At 32.0% G+C, this 20,097-nt stretch overlaps 1 protein-coding gene across 2 annotated transcripts in view; it reads right to left on the bottom strand.

Annotated features, from left to right (window-relative positions):
- Nucleotides 1-2,052: 2,052 nt before the first annotated feature.
- The window catches only part of shd (cytochrome P450 family 24 subfamily A member shade), a 28,968-nt gene continuing 10,923 nt past the window's right edge, over nt 2,053-20,097 (bottom strand). Inside the window, exons 2-9 of one of the 2 annotated variants that reach the window (XM_090113540.1) lie at nt 14,810-15,023; nt 13,964-14,162; nt 11,679-11,869; nt 4,822-5,017; nt 4,440-4,602; nt 3,821-4,054; nt 3,011-3,208; nt 2,053-2,666 (exon numbers count right to left, since the gene is read on the bottom strand). In XM_090113540.1, coding sequence (XP_089969666.1) covers nt 2,562-2,666; nt 3,011-3,208; nt 3,821-4,054; nt 4,440-4,602; nt 4,822-5,017; nt 11,679-11,869; nt 13,964-14,162; nt 14,810-15,023 — 1,500 coding nt within the window. In that variant the 3' untranslated portion in view covers nt 2,053-2,561. Of the gene's footprint in view, nt 2,667-3,010; nt 3,209-3,820; nt 4,055-4,439; nt 4,603-4,821; nt 5,018-11,678; nt 11,870-13,963; nt 14,163-14,809; nt 15,024-20,097 lie in introns of those variants that run through there. The other variant, XM_090113541.1, reaches the window with a different exon arrangement.

Below are 20,097 nucleotides of genomic sequence, written 5' to 3' on the forward strand. Positions count from 1 at the left end.
TAAAAACAACCTAAACCGAAATACCTAATAATATTTTTTTATAAATACCACTACCATACAATGCAAGGCAGTCAATACGCATCGTAAATGAATAATTCCAAATTAAACGAATCTTAAAATTTGAAATTACCTATCCATAATTCAAAATTAAACGAATCTTAAATTATCTTCAAGCAATTTTATAACTTAATTTTTTTATTTATCGATATTTTAGTATTCGATAAAGTAAAGGCAAGCACTACCTTTTTAGAACAAAAAGTGGCTACATGTGGATTTGAATGCCAAGCAGATAACAGTGTGTTGTCTCTTTCTATCGCATTAATTAGGGTATTGAATAAAAGAGAGCCACTATATAAGAAACGTTCAATTAATTGTTACTTCTCCAGGCTTGTTAATTGCTCCGAGCAATAAAATGTTAACAGGTCTTTTTTTTTTTGCTCGATCACCTTCAAAAAATCGATTCAAAAGCTACTTTGCCTTTTTAACATTTAACTAACTAGATCAAGAATTATAAAAAATATAAACAAGTATTTCTACTAAGCTTCATATTATTATATGTATACTTAGGTACCAAGTTACTATATATATATCGCCGCGTCGTATTTAAACAGGATTAGTCAAATAATAATACATTTTTGCTAAACTTTTCACGGATAGGGACCGACTATGGTATTAAATATAGGTCCAGATATTTAATACCATAGTGGGTATTTCATAGAAAATATACGGTTTTCATGCCAAATCAACGGTTTCAGGTTGATGAGTATCTACTCTATCGACTTCTGTCTCCGTTTTATTCAATAGATCAGTTATATTCATTTTAAAACGTTAGGTTTCAATTAAAATTGCAATTAATTTTGTTGGTAGGTGACTACTGTAGATACTTTTTATGAGGATTAACAGCTTAAACTTACTGATTAAGTAATTCATTGAAATTGATTAAACTAATAAAACAGTAGGTAGGTAGTGTGGTAGGTACAATAAACCATAGAGATTGATGTTGAAATTTTTAAATTGTACGGATTATAATTTATAATTTGTTTATTGAATATATAAAAGAAATACTTATGTTTATAAAGCATTTGAATGCAAATATCAATTTGTATGGATAGAAATAAAACAACCAAGCAAGCTTATAACTTTTTCTCATTATTTTCAGTATAACCCATTGAGTACATTAGATTAAATATGGATTTAAATAACCATATTTTTATCCGTAACAATATTTAGCATTTAAACACAAGGTACATAAAAATCTAACAAGTTTGTATAACATGAATGTCGATAATAGGCGAACAAAAATAAATTATACTTACTTAGGAAATGGCCACTTCTATAATGTTTGGTTTACATATCGAAGCTGCACATTAAATTATTAATACAATAATGTAAGGTGGAATAGGTGTATCCTAAATTCTTAAAACTACGTGTTTGATTCACTGCTCAATTTAACTTGACAAATCATAAATGCATTTTCTGATGTCGCAGTACAGTGCTTATAGAGGTATTCACGGTTAATTATATAAATATAATTTTTGATATTAACACAGCCATATTTTACTACGTTGTGTAGTTGTAAATCTTAAACGCTAGTTAGTGTACTTAATCTATAAAGTTGAATAGATAATAGAAAAGTATACGATTTGAGCAGACTGTGCCAATACCCTGTATCACTTAGTCTTTCTATTCTTCCGAGTTTCATCATGGCAACCTTTGATGGCATCGTACCTACTGAGAAACCTCGCCCATGAAGTATCTTCACAATATTGTCACTGTCATCCGTCTTAAACCTGTTTTTAATTACTAAAGTTACTTATTTACAAATATCACAGTACTCCGAAAATACATTGTCATTTAGGTTAATTTTTACTTTTCTCTTAAAATGTCGATGCGGTTGAAATTACGTTGATAATATATTACAATCATTACAATCCAAAGATGTTTCAATTTAACCTTAGGAATAAAAAACAGGTCAAATCATCCAGAGTCAAAATCGTTAAATCTTAAAATATCATACAAAACTCAGACCAACATTTTGTATCCTCAACTTTCAGCAATTCTTAAAATATTTTCACTGGTTTTCATACTACTATAACTTAATATAACAGACATAAATTCATTGGCCTCGATAAATATATTTTCATTGTAACATACAAAAGTATCGGAACTTGTCGGCTAAAACTATTTAACAGGTAGTCGTCTCAAGTACTGACCAGAAATTTCTCGTCTTGACCTTTTATAAAGTAAAAATTTATTAAGGAATAACTTTGGAGATGTATTTTCGTAAGATAATCCTAGCATTTCTTGCGGGTAGAAATATTATACACAAAGCATGAAGCGATCAAGATTGAAGACTTATTACATACCTATCTACATGCTATATAAACGCTTTCAGCATAACGAACTCCATCTCCAAAGTTATTTTACACATATAATTACTGTTTTAGAACCAGCAATAGTAATATAGTTAATACCAAGTCTTAGAATGATACAATAATTTGTAAAACTATCACTTAATTATTATCAGTACAAACTTAGGCAACGTAGTGGAATGTGATTGTTTACCATTCGACTAGTCTTAGGGAGACTGGGGACTTTGGTGATAGAAGGAAGTCAAACTGGACATCTATTTCACCTTCGTACTCCACCCGCCAATTTTGTAGAATCTGCAAACAACAAAACATGTTTATTTGTTAGCAAAATAACGTTTTAATTCATAAAATAGAATCGTGATTCTATTATGTTCCATATGAAAAAAGATATGGCAACACAACTGATTTCCGTTATTTTACAAATAAGAAATGTATCAGCGTGAAAAAGTGATTTCCCCTTTGAACGACTGATTTATGGACGTGAAAAAACTGAAAAAAACCTACTCTAACACAGTTCTCTATTTTTCTTTTTGTGCATTAAATAAAATAATGCTAAAGGATAAAATGATGCTAAGTTCATAATAAAATATCTCATAAAGCTAGCTTACTAGATTATTAATAAAGCTGGTTAACTGTACCTTAGCTACTAACAAATGCAGCTCGAGCTCAACGAATCTCTTCCCGGGGCACATGCGCTTGCCGCGGCCGAACGGAGCGACGAGCGACGCGGCGTGCGGCTCGCGCACGTCGATCCACCGCTCCGGGAGGTACTCGCTCGCGCGCCAGAAGTTCTCTTCCCGCCGGCACGCGGTCACCGTGTGTGCGAGGACGAATGTCTGCAAATAACGTACATTTTTAGGCTATTGCATAGCTTCTATCGCGGGCCTTGAGCGCGGGGACCGAATTCAGAAATTCCGTAACGAATAAACCTCACGCTCCCCACTCCGACGGACACGGTGTGGCTTGAAGGCATGCTATGCAATAGCTTTACCGCGGCAGTCCCCGAGTGCCACACGTCTTTTTTAAATTAATTTAGTATACATTATCGACGACGCGGTTGGCGCAGTGGTAAAGTAACTGCCTACTGAGCCGACGGTCCCGGGTTCGATCCCCGGTCAGGGCAAATATTTGTGTGATGAACTCAATTATTTGTTCTTGGGTCTGGGTGTTACTATCTATATATGTATTTATAAAATATTATATTTATCGTCGCCTAGTACCCACAACACAAGCCTTAATTGAGCTTACTGTGGGACTAGGTCGATTTGTGTAATAATGTCCTATAATATTTATTTATTTTATTTATTTATTTATTATCCTACCTTTAATTACATAATGTATACTAAATTATCAAGCATTTTCAGTCAAGTTAAGGCGGTATTCGTTTTTCTTTTCACAATTTCTCCTACTAAAATAGGTAAAGTAAAAACTAATAGTTTAAATCTTACCCCAGCTGGTATTCTATGGCCGTCAATATTCACAGGTTGCTCCAGAAGTCTGGCCAAAAACGGTACAGTGGGTAACACTCGGAACGCTTCATTTGCCGCAGCTTTCAGAGATGGCGCTAATGCTAATTCTTCTATAGTTAAATCACCACAAGATGGCAGCTCAGATTTTATTTTTAGTTGCCAGTCCGGTCTTCCACTCAGTAGATATAGCAGAAATATCAAACTGTTCGCAAGCTGGAAAATACAATTATTTAATTTTTTATTTCGATACAAAAACAACATTTTTTGTACCTATATTTTAGATAGTTAATACAAGTAAACAAGTTAGTTTGTGTAATTTGAATTAATTTAAATAAGTAATAAGATATCAGCATACTTCGATATTGGGACCAATTGACCATGAAATTAAAAAATATAGTAGGCAAATTCTAAAAAACAAGTCCTATTATCCTTATGAACGACCCTGTTAACTTCAATACGAATCCCAAGATTCAAATAAAAGAGCCAGTAAAAACTTAATCAAATCTATTCAACCGAAAAAACGTTTATCCATTCAGCGATCTCAGACTAGTAGGTTTATAAGTACGTACATAAAGATCCTAGACAATAGTGCACTCACGGTTTCAATGCCAGCTGTGATAAAATCGATGACGGCGGCTTTTTTGTCCCTTGTGTCTAGTTCGGGGTTCGCGAGTATCTTGAGGAAGATCTCTTGCATGCCGTCATCCTGCGCCGCGCCGTGAGTCCTTGACTTCGCTTCCTCCATTAATTCCGATACTATCCTGCCATAAGCAATGCCGTATGTTAGATGTGTTTTTGGGTCCTTTGTTTGAGATTTATTATTCTGAGTACAAACAATATCGACTCTACATTTTATAAGTTACCTGTGTCTATTTACTTACTTAGGTTTTATTAAAATAAAGTTAAGGCATAATATGTAGTTATTTAAAATGAAACTATAATTTATGAGTTGCTAGTACAAGAAACGATTGGAAACTCACGTGTGAATTGTTTCCTCGCTCCTCACGAACGTTTTGTAGAGCGTGGTAGGTGCAAACTTCCATAACGGTGCACCGTAGTAGGAGTCCCTTTGAGCCCTAAAGTGAGCTTTCACCGCAGCCGCCAGCGTCGCCGCACGACCCGACATGCATCTCTCTAAGAAGCCTAGCCTTGCACCAAGCATAAGTCCGCATACCGCTGAAAATACAAATAAAACTTTGAATTGCCATATCACTACCCATTTAATACAATACATTTCAATTGCCAATGTGTTATGAAATAACTTAATTCACTAAAAAACCGATTCTATTCATCATAGCTAGACAATAACAACAATGACTAATCTCTTAAAACAATTAGTTTCCCCAAACGGGTTTGGACAAAAAATATACCTAGAAGACTAGATGTTTGAATAATTTTAATTGCTAATCAGCATTATCTCATCATATTTATTTGAAACTAGCGGTCCGCCCCGGCTTCGCCCGTGGTACATGTTTACGTTTTCTCTACATAAGAACCACCCTCGTACTTCAAGGAATATAATAAAAAAAGAATTATCGAAATCGGTTCAGCCGTTCTCGAGTTATGCGCTTACCAACACATTTTGCGATTCATTTTTATAAATAAGATAAGATTGAGTTGTTAACATATTACCTACATATTATTTTCTTTATTAAATTCTTTAACTTTACATTGTCGGATACACAACATTTTCTATCGATCAATCAATTTTGATCATCTCTATATTTGCACTATACCTAACTTTGAGTAAAATGAGATTTATATAATTTTAATTGGATGAAAACGTGCTATGTTTGTTGAGATTGTAAAGCATAAACACAACCATTACCTAATTAATGAGTGTAATGTCGAACATTCTCAAATGGAGATATCAGACAGAAAAGGAGACTGGTTCTGCAGACTGCACATATGTGCATGTAAATAAGTACTATAATATTAGCCTTAGATTGTTGTGGTTACTAAGTATGTAGGACAGAAGGTTCGACTAACTGTTCTGAGGAACTAGTTTGACGATATTTCCCGTATACATGACGTTATAATAATAATTTGATTACAATGAAAAAATACTTAATAACCTTAAAAATATGGCTACAAAATTCAACACAATAAATAAGACGTTAATTATCTAAGTTTGTCCGACTTCAAAATCTTACTCATAATAATATATCTTTGTACTTTTTGCACGTACAGTTCTTGTCTAATAATTAAAAATATAGGTAAGTACTCGTATGTTATAAAAGCTCAAATAACTTAATTAGGTTAAATATGCTGTTCAACTACTAGTACATTTGTCGTGATTATTCTAGAATCTAGACCTAATCAAGTGGTGCTCTAATTTGATAGACAAACCTAGTTACTTATCACATAATCGTCTATTCACGAACTTAACCCACATTCCTATTTACGCGTAGACGTTCGATTAATAATGTTACGTATTATGAAAATGAATTTATTGAATTACGCCAAGATCGTCGAGGTTATCGCCATACTATATTTAATTTTTATCAACAAATTTGTTCTTATTGAATATCGCGATTACATCCTACTCGCAATTATTAACTTTTTGTACTTCGATACATAAATCCGAACAAACAAATGTAATTGAGCACAAGACCAACTATCGAGTAACAAATATCTTTGTAAACAACTGTAATTTCTTTCACAATAGTAATATTTAGGCTCATTAAAAAAATAATTAGCTAGCTATCTTGGGTTGAAAATATAAAAATGTTCTAATTAACTGAACTGTTTGTGTTTGATATATTATGTAGGTAATATGTATATACATATTTGTTGCAATCTAAATCCTACACGTTAGTGAGAGACCTATCTAATAAATGTGTATTAGTTGGGTACGAGTTTAGGTTTGTCCAGGCCAAGGTCCAGGCTTACGTCAAATAAAACATTTTTAATAATAATCATCCTCTTTCGTGAATATCTCTCGTAATATTTTCGTAATTATAACTAGGTTCAATTTAAGCATATCAAAATAAGTAGAGCTTTTTCATTCATATAGTCTTCTGTCTAGTTACTTACAGGACACGCGTGTACCTAAGCTTGTTAATAGGGAACCTTATATTATTATATGATAAATATATATTATAATATATGATAAATCTATAAAACAAATTTTGTTGAGCCAATTAATATCATTTAGTTTTTTATTGGACCAGTAGGTAGTTAGTTCGGTATTCCCATGTGTCGAGATTAGAGATAAAAATATTTCTTCAAACACTATAAATCTTTCGTAGTTATTATGTCTCATTAAAATAAGATGCATCGCCTAATTTATACGACGACGTCTGTGCAAAAAGAAGGTCTAGAAAATAATATGTAATAAATAATCTAATATCATAAATGCGAAAGTAACTCTGTCTGTCTGTCTGTTACTCAATCACGCCTTAACTACTCAACCAATTTGAATGAAATTTGGTATAGAGATATTTTGATACCCGAGAAAGGACATAGGCTACTTTTTATCGCGGGAAATAGGATAGGTTTTATCCCGGAAATCCCACGGGAACGGGAACTATGCGGGTTTTTCTTTTCCTGCGCGGGCGAAGCTGCGGGTGGAAAGCTAGTTGTATATAAATAAAATATTTCAAGTTAGAAATAAGACAAAACTACGTTGGTAGTTATAGACGAAAAATAATGATTGAAGTAAAAACTGACTGAATAATGTACGGTCTAGGTTTACTGTAAACACTACAGAAATATGATATAATTTGTATAATAGCAAACCTTTTATCAATTGTTATGAGTTGTGTTTCTAACTTAGATATTAATTATGCATCGTCATATATCATAACTGTCATGCGGGCGCGCAATCTATTCTACACAATTTTGACCTACATTACACTATCGTAAAAGCCATATTTCATTCAATAATGCCTATCCTTTCAAAGTTTCAATGATATCTAAACAACGTGACGTAAGCTTAAGGACTGCTGATGCAATATAATAAAATGAACAAAACTGTATTTTGTTTTCTATACCGTAGCTTTTATATGGTGCATAATATGATGTCAATTATAGTGGGTGGTCTTTTTAGATATACGAGCATAAGAGTTTCAGATTAGTGTTAATCATTATATCGTTATGTTTTTTATTTAAACTTACTTTTGGAAATGATAGGTATGATTATCAAATGATTCTGATATAAGTTACAATTATTTACTTAATTTATGTACTAATTTGATCGAATAAATGTCGCCATCTATAGCAATAGGTATAGGTATACAAAAAACACATATTATTTTTTTTATATAAATGTATAATCTTAATATATATAAATCTCGTGTCACAATGTTTGTCCTCAATGGACTTCTAAACCACTTAACCGATTATAATAAAATTCGCACACCGTATGCAGTTCGATCCAACTTGAGAGATAGGATAGTTTTAACATGTAGGTACCACGGGCGAAGCCGGGGCGCCGGGCGGACCGCTAGTACTATTACAAATGTAATACTATTTTAAGCTATCTGTGCTGCGATCACACAATCAACGAATATTCTACAAACACAACTATAAAGAAAAGTCGAGAATAGCTAGGTACATCGTAAATAGATAGCAATATTATTACGGCTCAAAAACAGTGGTTACACAATCAAACTATTAGTTAACCACATTTACACTTAGCTCTTGTACACTGATTAGATCCTATAAAAAATATATTACATAACATAACAATTCTAAGAATAAAAATGAGTAGATATTTCATGCACCTATTGTCACGAATTTTTGCAAAAAAATTCCATCAATATTAATTGGTCTATTGAACTAGCATGTCGAAGGTTTTTTATTAGTCACCATTTAAACTAATATCGGAAACAAAAAAGTTTAACTGTTGTCTATTAAACTGTGGGATATAAAATTAAAGCGTAAACCTGTGGCGTAAACGTAACCTTGATAGATAATAGAATAATAATTTTGAATGTCATGTTTAGGGCCATGTATATTGTATCAACGTGGTATCAACGTACCAACCTATAGGTAAACATTTCAATTTTGCATAAATTTGCATTTCATAATTGATCTAGTACAAAATTGAAACTTAATAAACTTAATACGTAAGTAGTATACCGACTTAGTCAGAATATTAGTTGCGATATTGATACAGCTATATAAAATAAATCAGTATCTATGAAATTCTCAGTGTTATCAGCTATAATAAAATATTTCTTCATTTACAACATAATGGCTACGATTTGGAAGGCAATTGAGACGAACAAAAGAAAAAGCTTGCCAAAAAGTAATGAAATGTATGGACTTGGCTATGAAAGGTCTATTTGCCGCATTGCTATTGAAGTAAGCGCATTAAGTGTTCAGTATATTTTTATTGTAGGTAAATTTACATGCTCGATATACATATTATATATACCTGTGTTTGAATGTGACGGAATAAATCATATCATAATAGTCGTAATTGCTGCTCTAAGTAGGTACATGGTACATTTATAATGTCCTGAACATTGAAATCGCATCGTATGGTAGAGCAATGAAAGATACGCTCCATGTCTTTAAAAATCGATCGTTAAAAGTGATGCAATACGCCTGTCTGGTAGGATACGGGGTTTCACGTAAAATTAGATCATAGAGTACAATAATATGAGCTGGTTGTATAGCTGTCGTATAACCTAAATTATTTACTTGTTATAATATGTTATGAACAAATGTCGAAATAGAGCTTTCAGCGTATCAGAGTCGCGTTAATTGTATTGTCTAATTATTCTAATCTTTTTTATTTGTTGCGCAATTAAAATTTGACCTCCATCTATCGCGTAAGAAAAGTAAAAATATTGTTCTTAGAAGAAAACCATAAAATATTCGTTATCTCGGGAGCAGTAAACTTAAATTTTTGTCGTTAGACTATTAAGATAAATAAGAGCACGCTCATGTGTTTATCTTCAAAAAAATATTAGGGATGTAAAAATCCGTAATTGCTGTTTACGTGACCGGCTTATCGGAATAGCAAGTACATCCGGCTGTACAAACAATTCGTGATTATTTTGTACGAATTTCCTTTCATTCAATGATTCCAAAACAACTTAATTTGCACAAATTAATATATTTATACATTGAATCAAAGATGTATTTACCCAACTTCTGAATGAACATTTATTTGTTAAATATGAAAGTATATTTTACGTATTTTTTCAGTTCACACACACACATCTCATGAAAATCATTTCATGACACAATTCCAGTTCTTGTTTTTCACAGATTTCTATAATTATAAAAATGTAGGTATGTATTGATTGAATATGAAATTCACAGGAAGGGAAAAAATTATAATCTGGTATTGTAAGAACTTCATGAACTCTAAGGTCGTTATATTATTACGAAAAATATTTTGAATTCTAAAGAACTTTCTAAAGGGTTACAATGTTAACAGGAAACAGTAGCTGTCGATCAAGATGGGTTGCAATCGAGTTAAGTAGGTTCATAGGAAGTGTTTGATACAACAGCCCTCATAGATAAATTGAACAATAAGTTAATAGCCGATAGATAAGTACAGATATGCATTCGAACCCCTCCATTCACACTTGGAAGTGAAAGATATCTAGGTACATATGAATGTAGAGTCCTATGGTCTGCGATCTAACGTACCTATAAGACAAATTCTACTATACGTGGTTAATATAGTGGCTATTTACTTTATTTTTTAAGAGATCACTATTGAATGATATTTTCGTCATTTCTAAAGATTTTCTTTATAAATAAATTATGAATTTATATAATGATTTTTTGATGAATGAATATATAATATATGAATTTATTGTGTTATAACAATTTTCATAGATTTCATTCGCCCTTTCATTTATATACAGATAAGCTTTTAACTAACTATGAATCATAAGTTAGTACTACGTGAAAATAAAAATGTAAAATATTTAGGTACATTTTATTTAATAAATAAACGAGTTTGTATAAACGTATATCAACGGGAAACTGCAAGTCCTTATTAGACTAGTTTTATAATAACATCACTGCAAAACGGTGATTAGTCTCAGAAGAAACTCTTCCTGTTTCTAACTATAAATCAGGTTTATACATAATAGCTAAGGCGGTAGTAAGTTGACCTAAATTACCTTTAGACCTAAACGGGAATTACCGTTGTGAGCAAACAACTCAGTAAGTAAAGTAAAAGAGAAGAGTTGTTTACTATTTACATTGATATAAATTAAATATTTTATTATTCTTCCCAATTGTAAAAGAGTGAAATCAATTTTGACGAATATAATATAATATAATATAATATAATGTCTTTGATTTATTAACCGACTTCAAAAAAAAGGAGGAGGTTATCAATTCGGCCGGTATGTTTTTTTTTTATGTATGTACACCGATTACTCCGTGGTTTCTGAACCGATTTACGTGATTCTTTTTTTTTTCGATGCGGGATGGTGTCGAATTGGTCCCATAAAAATTTTATTCGGATAGGCCCAGTAGTTTTTATTTTATGAGCATTTTTGTCTGTATTTGTAAATGTTGCAAGTTTGAAGTCGGTTGTTTTTAACGCAGTTATTGACTTGTAATATCGACGAATGTGAAATGAAAAGAAATTTACACAATTTTGAGCTGAGCGGAGACCTTCCCTGTAGCTTCAATTTTGCTAATACAAGTGTCAATTTAATATCAGCACTCAGTGACTCGGCAGGTATTGTTTATTTTATACATATGGCGATTTAATAAACTTTATTTACACTCCAAATACCTATATTATATTACTCACAATTCTCATAAATTTTGACCATAGACGAAGACTTTGTGACGATTAAAAACATGAGGTTTATAACATTTATTTTTGTGTATAGCTATTAAATTTACTCACATTCCAAGCCCATCCTGTTTGTAAGATGATCGAATCCAAGCACAGTGCCATCTGGCCGACGGCAATTCTTCAGAAGCACGAGGAAATCATCGCAGATATTGTTCAATTGTGGAATAAACCCTTGTATAGTCTGTGGACTCGTTAGCTCGGAAGTCAGATGGCGGCGTAAGTGATGCCATTTCTCCCCTTGCCTGCAAATTATTACCGTTTCACTTATCGCTACAAAGTAAGACCCTTCTGAACTATAATTGTAATAAATATAGTTCAGAAGGTCCCCCTTAGGTTCAACGTACAACAGAAACAACATTTTTTTTAAGCTATATCCGAACCATAATAATCTAGAGTCAATAGAATCATTATTTTTTATTGAAGAGATCTATTACGTATAGCGCAATAAAATAAAATAATTCAGTGCCAAGACAAGTTCATAAATACAGATAAACTATAAAAATATTTAGGTATAATTCTCCAAAACTTGTTGCTATTACAGGTGTGGTCATAAATCCAATAGATTCGATCCATTATACTATGATGTTAATTACACTTAATTGAAATTTATTTTTAAAATTGGTACGAAATAAATGGTCCATAAATAAAACTTCATAATTGATCATACCAAGCATTATGTATACATTGTATACATATCGATGCACAGCGGTCTTACGAGCAGATTTTTAAAAACACCTTAATTATATGAATGATATCTGCATAAATTTTCCCAACGATATATTTTCTGACAGAAATTACCTACTGGCGATTATTTATGAAGATATACTGATAGCTGAATCAATTAAAAATTTTTAAACGATGTCCCGAAAGATCGATAACCTCAAATCTCTTTGCAAAAGCATGCAAAAAGAGTCATCATTTTTTATAAAAGCTAGACGATTGTAATTACAAAAATATTAAATTTATAACACAATCATATAAAGTGGATGACTGTAGTTGTGAAAAATCTTAAATTAAGCGCTCTGTTATAACCCCAGAGTATAACAAATCATGAACAAAACTTTGAATGGTCTTAGAATATGAGCGCATGACAGGAAATGTTTACTCTTCTGCCAAAAAAACTACCGACTGGACCCAACTGCGTCGTTTGGGGCTACGTGACCGGAATACATAAAGCCAAAACATTATTTTATTACTTCCAGTGTGCAAAAATATTTCACATGTTTAGAATACATTTTGTAATAATAAGGTATCAAATAATCAGCTCTCCTTTTACCTTAAACGACTTAAACACAACCTTAACATTTAATAATATAATGGACAATTTAACTGACTATATATTTTTACAATGAAGTATTGTAAATGCACTTTAAAAATAGAGATTACTTTAACGGCTATGAGTGTCGTTTTACCGTGTACAAGAACCAAAAAGCATTTTCCATTTCAAGTCAAAATTTAAAAAATGCATTGCACTATAAAAAAATCTGATAGATGACAAAAAGCATGTTAATTTGTTTAACGACATTCAAGCTTGCATCCGCGCATACATTTGTTTCTTACAAACTCAAGACTCAAGACATAGTTCTCAGGTAATTCAAAGACTTATGCTTTCCCCTATCATGAAAGTTCTAAAGTACTAAAAGTATCGGAAAATTATATGTATGTATAACGCATAATGTATATACTTTTTCCCACGAGAGACGTGTACAGCGAGACTCTACATTTCTTTCAGTGTATCGCTACAGAAAACAGCTTTCTTAAATATTTTGCTGATCTATATTTCAGTTCAGTAGATAAGTGTGTCTACTTATATGAGATAAGTTTTTAAGTTCGAGGACATCGAATGAACCTTTAAACTGAACGGAAAGTTTGGTTAAAGATTGGCAAATAATATATCAATTGAGAAAAAAAACACCGGATGCAGCTGGTAAAGATGACACAAAAAATGAGTAAGTACTTAAATTGTTTAATCTTTAATGCTCTGCTATTTTGCCTGCCAAACGTATCATAGGTGCTAATTCGGGTGAATAAACAGAAAGACTATTTCCTTGAAATATATATTTGTCTAATGTAAAACTTTCAAAATACATTTCAAATGTGAAAGTATGAAAGTAACTTCACATCTTGCACATCATAGATATAAAAGGAATAAAAGAACTATATCTACTTTTACCAATTTAAGTTCCTTTAGCTCTAGGTACTATTTCTTCTTGATATTTGATAAAAAGACATATGAATTACTAAATACTATAATCAGTTATTCTTTCTTTAAACAAACATCCTCGAATCATAAGACACCAATAAGCACTTTCAATAGAAACAAGACATCTACTCACTCATTCACCAATCCAGTGGACGCGTATCTATCTGGTCGACTTTTCCTATACACCTGCACGATTTCCGTAGGGGGTCGATACGGCCTCTTAGCCGGCGTGCGCAGTACTGCCTCCAACGCCCCTCTCTCCGCTATGGACACTAGAGGAGCTCCCCCTGGCATCACCTCCACGAACACCAACCCGTAACGCCTGAACATATCTGCGTGCAAATATCTCGTTGTGGAAGCTAGGGCTTTTCAACCCCAAATATTAGAATAACACTCCGGTTATCTTAATACGTTTTGTTTAGTTAAAGACATAATGCTATCTCTATATTTTCATCTTAACACGTTTGGTCATCATATTTAGAGTATTAATTTATTTATGAACAAAATGGTCAAATCCAAACTCAAAAATGTACATTAATGCCTTCATAATAAAATAAGTAGGAATTAGATTAGGATTTTGTCGTGCAAATCATTGATAACAAGGTGGGTAAAACGGTGGTAAGACCACAAAATAATTATCATATCAATTAACACGGATCGATCAAGCAACAAAGCCCAAACAAATGAATTTAAAGGAAAATTAATTACTATGACATGACTTGCAAAAGAAAATGTGGTTGCAAAACAATTTTAGGATTTATTTTATTAATAATATTAGTATATAAAGAAGTATTGGTCTACAATTTTTTATATACCCACCGGCCACCATAGCTTTGAATTCGTAGCATTTTTAACGTATTATTTTTTGAAGCTACATTTAGGTTTTGTATTTATTAGGGTTTATATTAATTATAAAACCATCATATTATTTAAATTAAATTAAGAAGAATTCATAAATAGAATATTATCAGTATCTCACCTTCATAGGCCTCATGTAGTTTGTTCAACTTATATCGACTCCAAAACAGCCAGCGGGTGCCAATTATTGGCAGAGCTGGTGGACCAGGGAGTCGTATGGGCAGCTTCATGTCTGGTGGCCTCACTATCATCGCAGTGGCTGCCATGACAACCGCCAGCACTGCTAATATGAATGTTGGCACTCCTGACCAGTCTACCAACGGCCGTGGTGAACCCTGCAACAATGCAAATTCTTAGTGAAAAGTTTCACTTTTTGTGAAGAAAATTAAAAGTGGAAGAATATATTTTATTCGTCCTTTTCACAAGCAAAGAAATGAGAAAAATGGGGATAAAATTTTTGGCGTCAAAATAAAAAGAAATAAGCTCCGTTTTAATCTTTTCCTGTCAGATTAAATATTTTTTTAACTATCAACACAACTTGACCCCTAAATCAATATTTCAACGTAGGTATAGATTACACGAACGTTTGTGATAATAAAAAATGAGCGAACACTGCGGTTAATTCGCGTCCATAGATCTATCGATTCTTATCATTTCATGAATGAACCCGAAGTACAAGTTCAAGAATTTATTTGTTTTTTATTACTCATGGCCACAGCACCGAATGTGGACGTGTTTGAGTGTTTGGTATCGCGGTCGTCGACCCGAGGGCCGAGTTTTGCTGATCTTGACGTTGACGCAGCGCTCTTGACATTGGTTTACGTAATAACTTACGTTACGTTATGCGGCGGTCGGCCTCCACTGCAATCATAGTTGTGCAACTTCGGACAACTGCAAGGCCGCACTCAGATCTCGCAAAAATAACGCACCGTTGAGTTGAGGCGAGGAGCCTCACTAGGTAAAATGTATTGCTACGCAATGAAGCTTTTACAGTAAAATTAGTTTTAATTTAATGTAATTTTCAAAATATTATTCGTTTGTGATTTGCCTCCTAATGGAACCTAACGTTATCATGACACGGGGCTCCTGTATACTTGTTACTTGTACCCACATAAAGGTATATTTGCTCATAAAAATTGCTGAAAATATGTACCTAATTCGTCAATCAAATCGTAAATTAATCATTGAAGTAAGCTTCAGGGATTTTGTTCAGAGCTTTCCAAAACAACAATTGATTGCTGTTACCTTCTGAAAATGCCTATAAAATAAACTTTTCGATAGCTAAAATTATTATACTATGTATTTCTAATTTGTAAAAAAATCTTATACTCTATAAATGTTGTTAAAAAATAAAAATAACATATTTTGATGATTTGTTTAAATTCTGTTTGATAAAAATATATGACGCAAATGTGCGACTCTTGATTTTTCCTTTTTTAAACTTCTAAGATGCACCGAGATAATATAAGACGCAGAGAAAGAATATAAGAGATCGAATTAAAAACGGTACTTTATTGCTATTACGGGATCATGATCGTCATTTATTTGTATGGACTGCATTAACGGGATTCCAATTTGAATACCTGTGTGGAGTCGATGACTCTGTTATGACATAACGAACTTTTTATTGATCGAGCAAACAATCTAAAAATGGCCGCATAGTTGTCTGTTAATTTAAGAGAGGTAATTACTAAGGGTAATTATAATATCTACCTTTACCTACGTAGGCATTTGAGGTTATGATTTTGAAAATCTATACTAATACTAGCGGTCCGCCCCGGCTTCGCCCGTGGTACATATTTACGTTTTCTCTACATAAAAACCATCCTCGTACTTCAAGGAATATAATAAAAAAAGAATTATTGAAATCGGTTCAGCCGTTCTCGAGTTATGCGCTTACCAACACATTTTGCGATTCATTTTTATATATAAGAAAGAAGATTATGAATGCGAAAGTAACTCTGTCTGTCTGTCTGTTACTCAATCACGCCTAAACTACTGAACCAATTTGCATGAAATTTTTTATGGAGATATTTTGATACCCGAGAAAGGACATAGGCTACTTTTTATTGCGAAATACGTACCACGGGCGAAGCCGGGACGGACCACTAGTAATAAATATACTGCAATTTCTACTTCATTGATTTAAGAATCACATAAAAATAAAATCAAGTAGGTATAATATGTAATAAGATTCATGAAATTACAAGGATATTCACGCTTTAATCAACAACCCACATCTGAAAATACCTTTATGTTCAATAGATATTCGAGAAATTTTCATCACAATAGAAGTCTGAAGTCTAGCCTTCAAAAAGAAGGAGTGTAGACAGAAATAGTAGGTATTTCTCAATTATAACAATAATTATTATAGAAACAGTTTATATATTATTTGACAAAAAAGCACTTCAACGACGATAAAATATATAAGCTAACTTTACAATTTTTTTATTCAAACAATTTATTGGTGAGCAACAAAAACAAGAATAAAATTGAGTTTTGAAATTATATTTAAACTAATTTTAACTTATATTGTATGTATTTATTTCTCATACGTGACTTACTGCGTGTAGTTGACCTACGTACTCGTTGGTCATAGAGTAGAGAGTCTTTCAGCAAAGTTAATAAGTCTAGTGTGGTCTGAGATTAGATATTGGATCTAATAAGACATGATTTTATTTAAAAAAGCCATTAAATGTAGGATTAAAATGTTTATTTCTAATCTTGCTTGACAAGCAACTTGAAAAAGGTCAATATGTTTTCAAAGGAAATTCCTGGAAATTACAAAACTATAAAAACTTTACAGGTCTATTTTAATTTTAAATCCATTTGAAATAAAATTTCTGAGTAAATTAAAATAAAAAACATTATTTCAGCTAGTTACTCCTGTTATCATTTTGGTACAAAAATATTTAAAAAATAAAACCGTTTTATTTATCATATTTATGCGTTTTTCTTAAACATCACTTTGTAATTAATCGTATTCATATGCATAATTTGCATTAAAAATAAATATTCTATTTAAATAGAATTTAAAATGCTGTTAATTCCATTAACATAATTTAGAATTATTAAATTTAATTTAGAAAACCATTACTTATTACTTTTAAGCCATATTTTTTTCAAATCAACGCCTCCGTACAAACGTGTAGTTTTTTATTTATTAAATTAAAAACTATTAAGTAAAGTAGGTGAGTTTTTAAGTATATTATGATGTTAATGTATGTAGATATGCAATATTAAGTAGTTGATAGTTTCATTTAAATGTTGTTTCCAATTGAAACTAGTTTCTTATTTTTTACAATAGGTATAAGCTTAAAAATATCCTTAACACATTTTACTTTGAAAGTGTTAGTTTTTAGGATAAAATAAGTTACAACTATTCACGAAATATCTACTTAATATATCTTACTTCTACCGTCTAGAAAAACTAACTACAAGTATTTAATCCGTACATATAATATTTTATATCCTCATAATCAGGATCGTCTGCGAAAACACGAGATACAAGATTATATTGCAATCTTGAAAGATATTGAACTAGATCGGGTCAAGGCGTATAAGGCTTCTATATAATTTAATGCTAGTGTAAGGATAGTGTAAAGATACTGAATAAGAACATAAGCCCGCTTTTAAAACGATTCAAAAATCAAATTATTTTAACGGTAAGACACATATCTATAGCCTTCTAAATGAGGGAGATATGAGTGACATTCTGAATAGGTAAATCAAACAAAAAATATTGCTAAAGTTATATTAAAATGTAGTAAATTATGCTAGTTTTAGTGTTGTAAAAGATTGAATTTCAAATCGATCAAATACGTTTTGTATTCAAGTTTTTGTTTGCTACACTTATTATTGAGTACTGCGTTTGATGTTTTAGTACATAAGACACTTCAATCATATGCTCTTCCATTGAACTTCAAGGTGTTTTATATTTAGAAAGGTATACTTGTAGAGATTGATCTCAACAACTTAATCATAAGTATGAGATATTAAAACTCTATTTTAAAAAATAATTTAGAGATATAACAGTTAATATAGAGTATAAAAATCCTTTAATACATTTTCTTTCAAAGTGGAGCGGAGAAACTTCGGCTCCTAATTACTTAATACTAAAATTAAGCGAAAAAGCTCACAGCTCCGCATTCTGTTACACGTAAGCCTTCGTTGAATGATGCAGTCTAGCAATAAACAACAGTTTTTTTTCCGTCTGAAGATTCGATTTGGCTATGATTTATAAAATGGATTCCTTTGTATGCTGACCCTGAATGGAGCCTGTTTCAACAATCCTTGGCGCTTGCGGCCATTTCTTTTGTTGTATCAATAAAATTATTAAGAAAACATTTTATTTTGTATCTATATCCGCATGTTATTGATTTATCAGACATGATTAAAATATGTACTTTATTATTAAGTTCTCAAATTACATGTCTTTCGGAGATTGTTGTGTTGTTTGTCTGTTCTTTATAAAGTATCAAAATAAGAGTAATTTACATTAAACGTTTAATACAAAAATAAACTTGTAGGTATTAGCTTTGATTAAATTATTCATAGGTCATATCTTTTATACAAATTTAAAAATAAGATGATTATAATATGTAGGAAGCTCCGTTTTAAAATCTCGCTTATCAATCCATACTAATATTATAAATGCGAAAGTAACTCTGTCTGTCTGTTACTCAATCACGCCTTAACTACTGAACCAATTTGCATGAAATTTGGCATAGAGATATTTTGATACCCAAGAAAGGACATAGGCTATTTATACCCCGGGACATAGGATAGGTTTTATCCCGGAAATCCCACGGGAACGGGAACTATGCGGGTTTTTCTTTGACTGCGCGGGCGAAGCCGCGGGCGGAAAGCTATAGTTCATCATATAGTCCAAGATCCCAGAGCGATAAGACATAACTTATTTTCTAAAAGATGAAACTTTAAGTTCTCAGTAGTGTCTCATGTACTTTGTATACCTGCGTGTTTGTGAAGTTTGCCCAGTGACACCTGGGCAGGTACCAGGTGAGAAAGGTGACTAAAAATAAGAGTTACTTTACTTAAATTTAGATGGCTGATTTTTAGATATATTATATAGAATATCATTCTCAAATGGTTTCGCAAGTATCAGACACTTTTCATGGACCAAAACTTTTGTCAGACGCTTTAAAGCTCCACTTCCAAAAATAAATAAACTTTACTTATTTTTAAATGTCTGATTTTTTAATATGTTATCAACATAACTATTACAAAATTATATTTAATCAGTCAGACAAATTGGAATGACCAAAAATCCACTAAAAACAAAAAATATTCGGCCGTGAGTACGAACGCGAGAGCATTATGCATGCGTTTCAGAGCGAGTGTATATATGTATATGTGTATAGATAGCAACCCGGTTCTCCTCCTTTAACT

This window comes from Colias eurytheme, chromosome 20, assembly GCF_061535395.1.
Source record: "Colias eurytheme isolate Ceu_HAF_F1 chromosome 20, ilColEury1 Martin Lab GWU primary, whole genome shotgun sequence".
In the NCBI taxonomy this organism is placed as follows: Eukaryota; Metazoa; Arthropoda; class Insecta; order Lepidoptera; family Pieridae; genus Colias; species Colias eurytheme.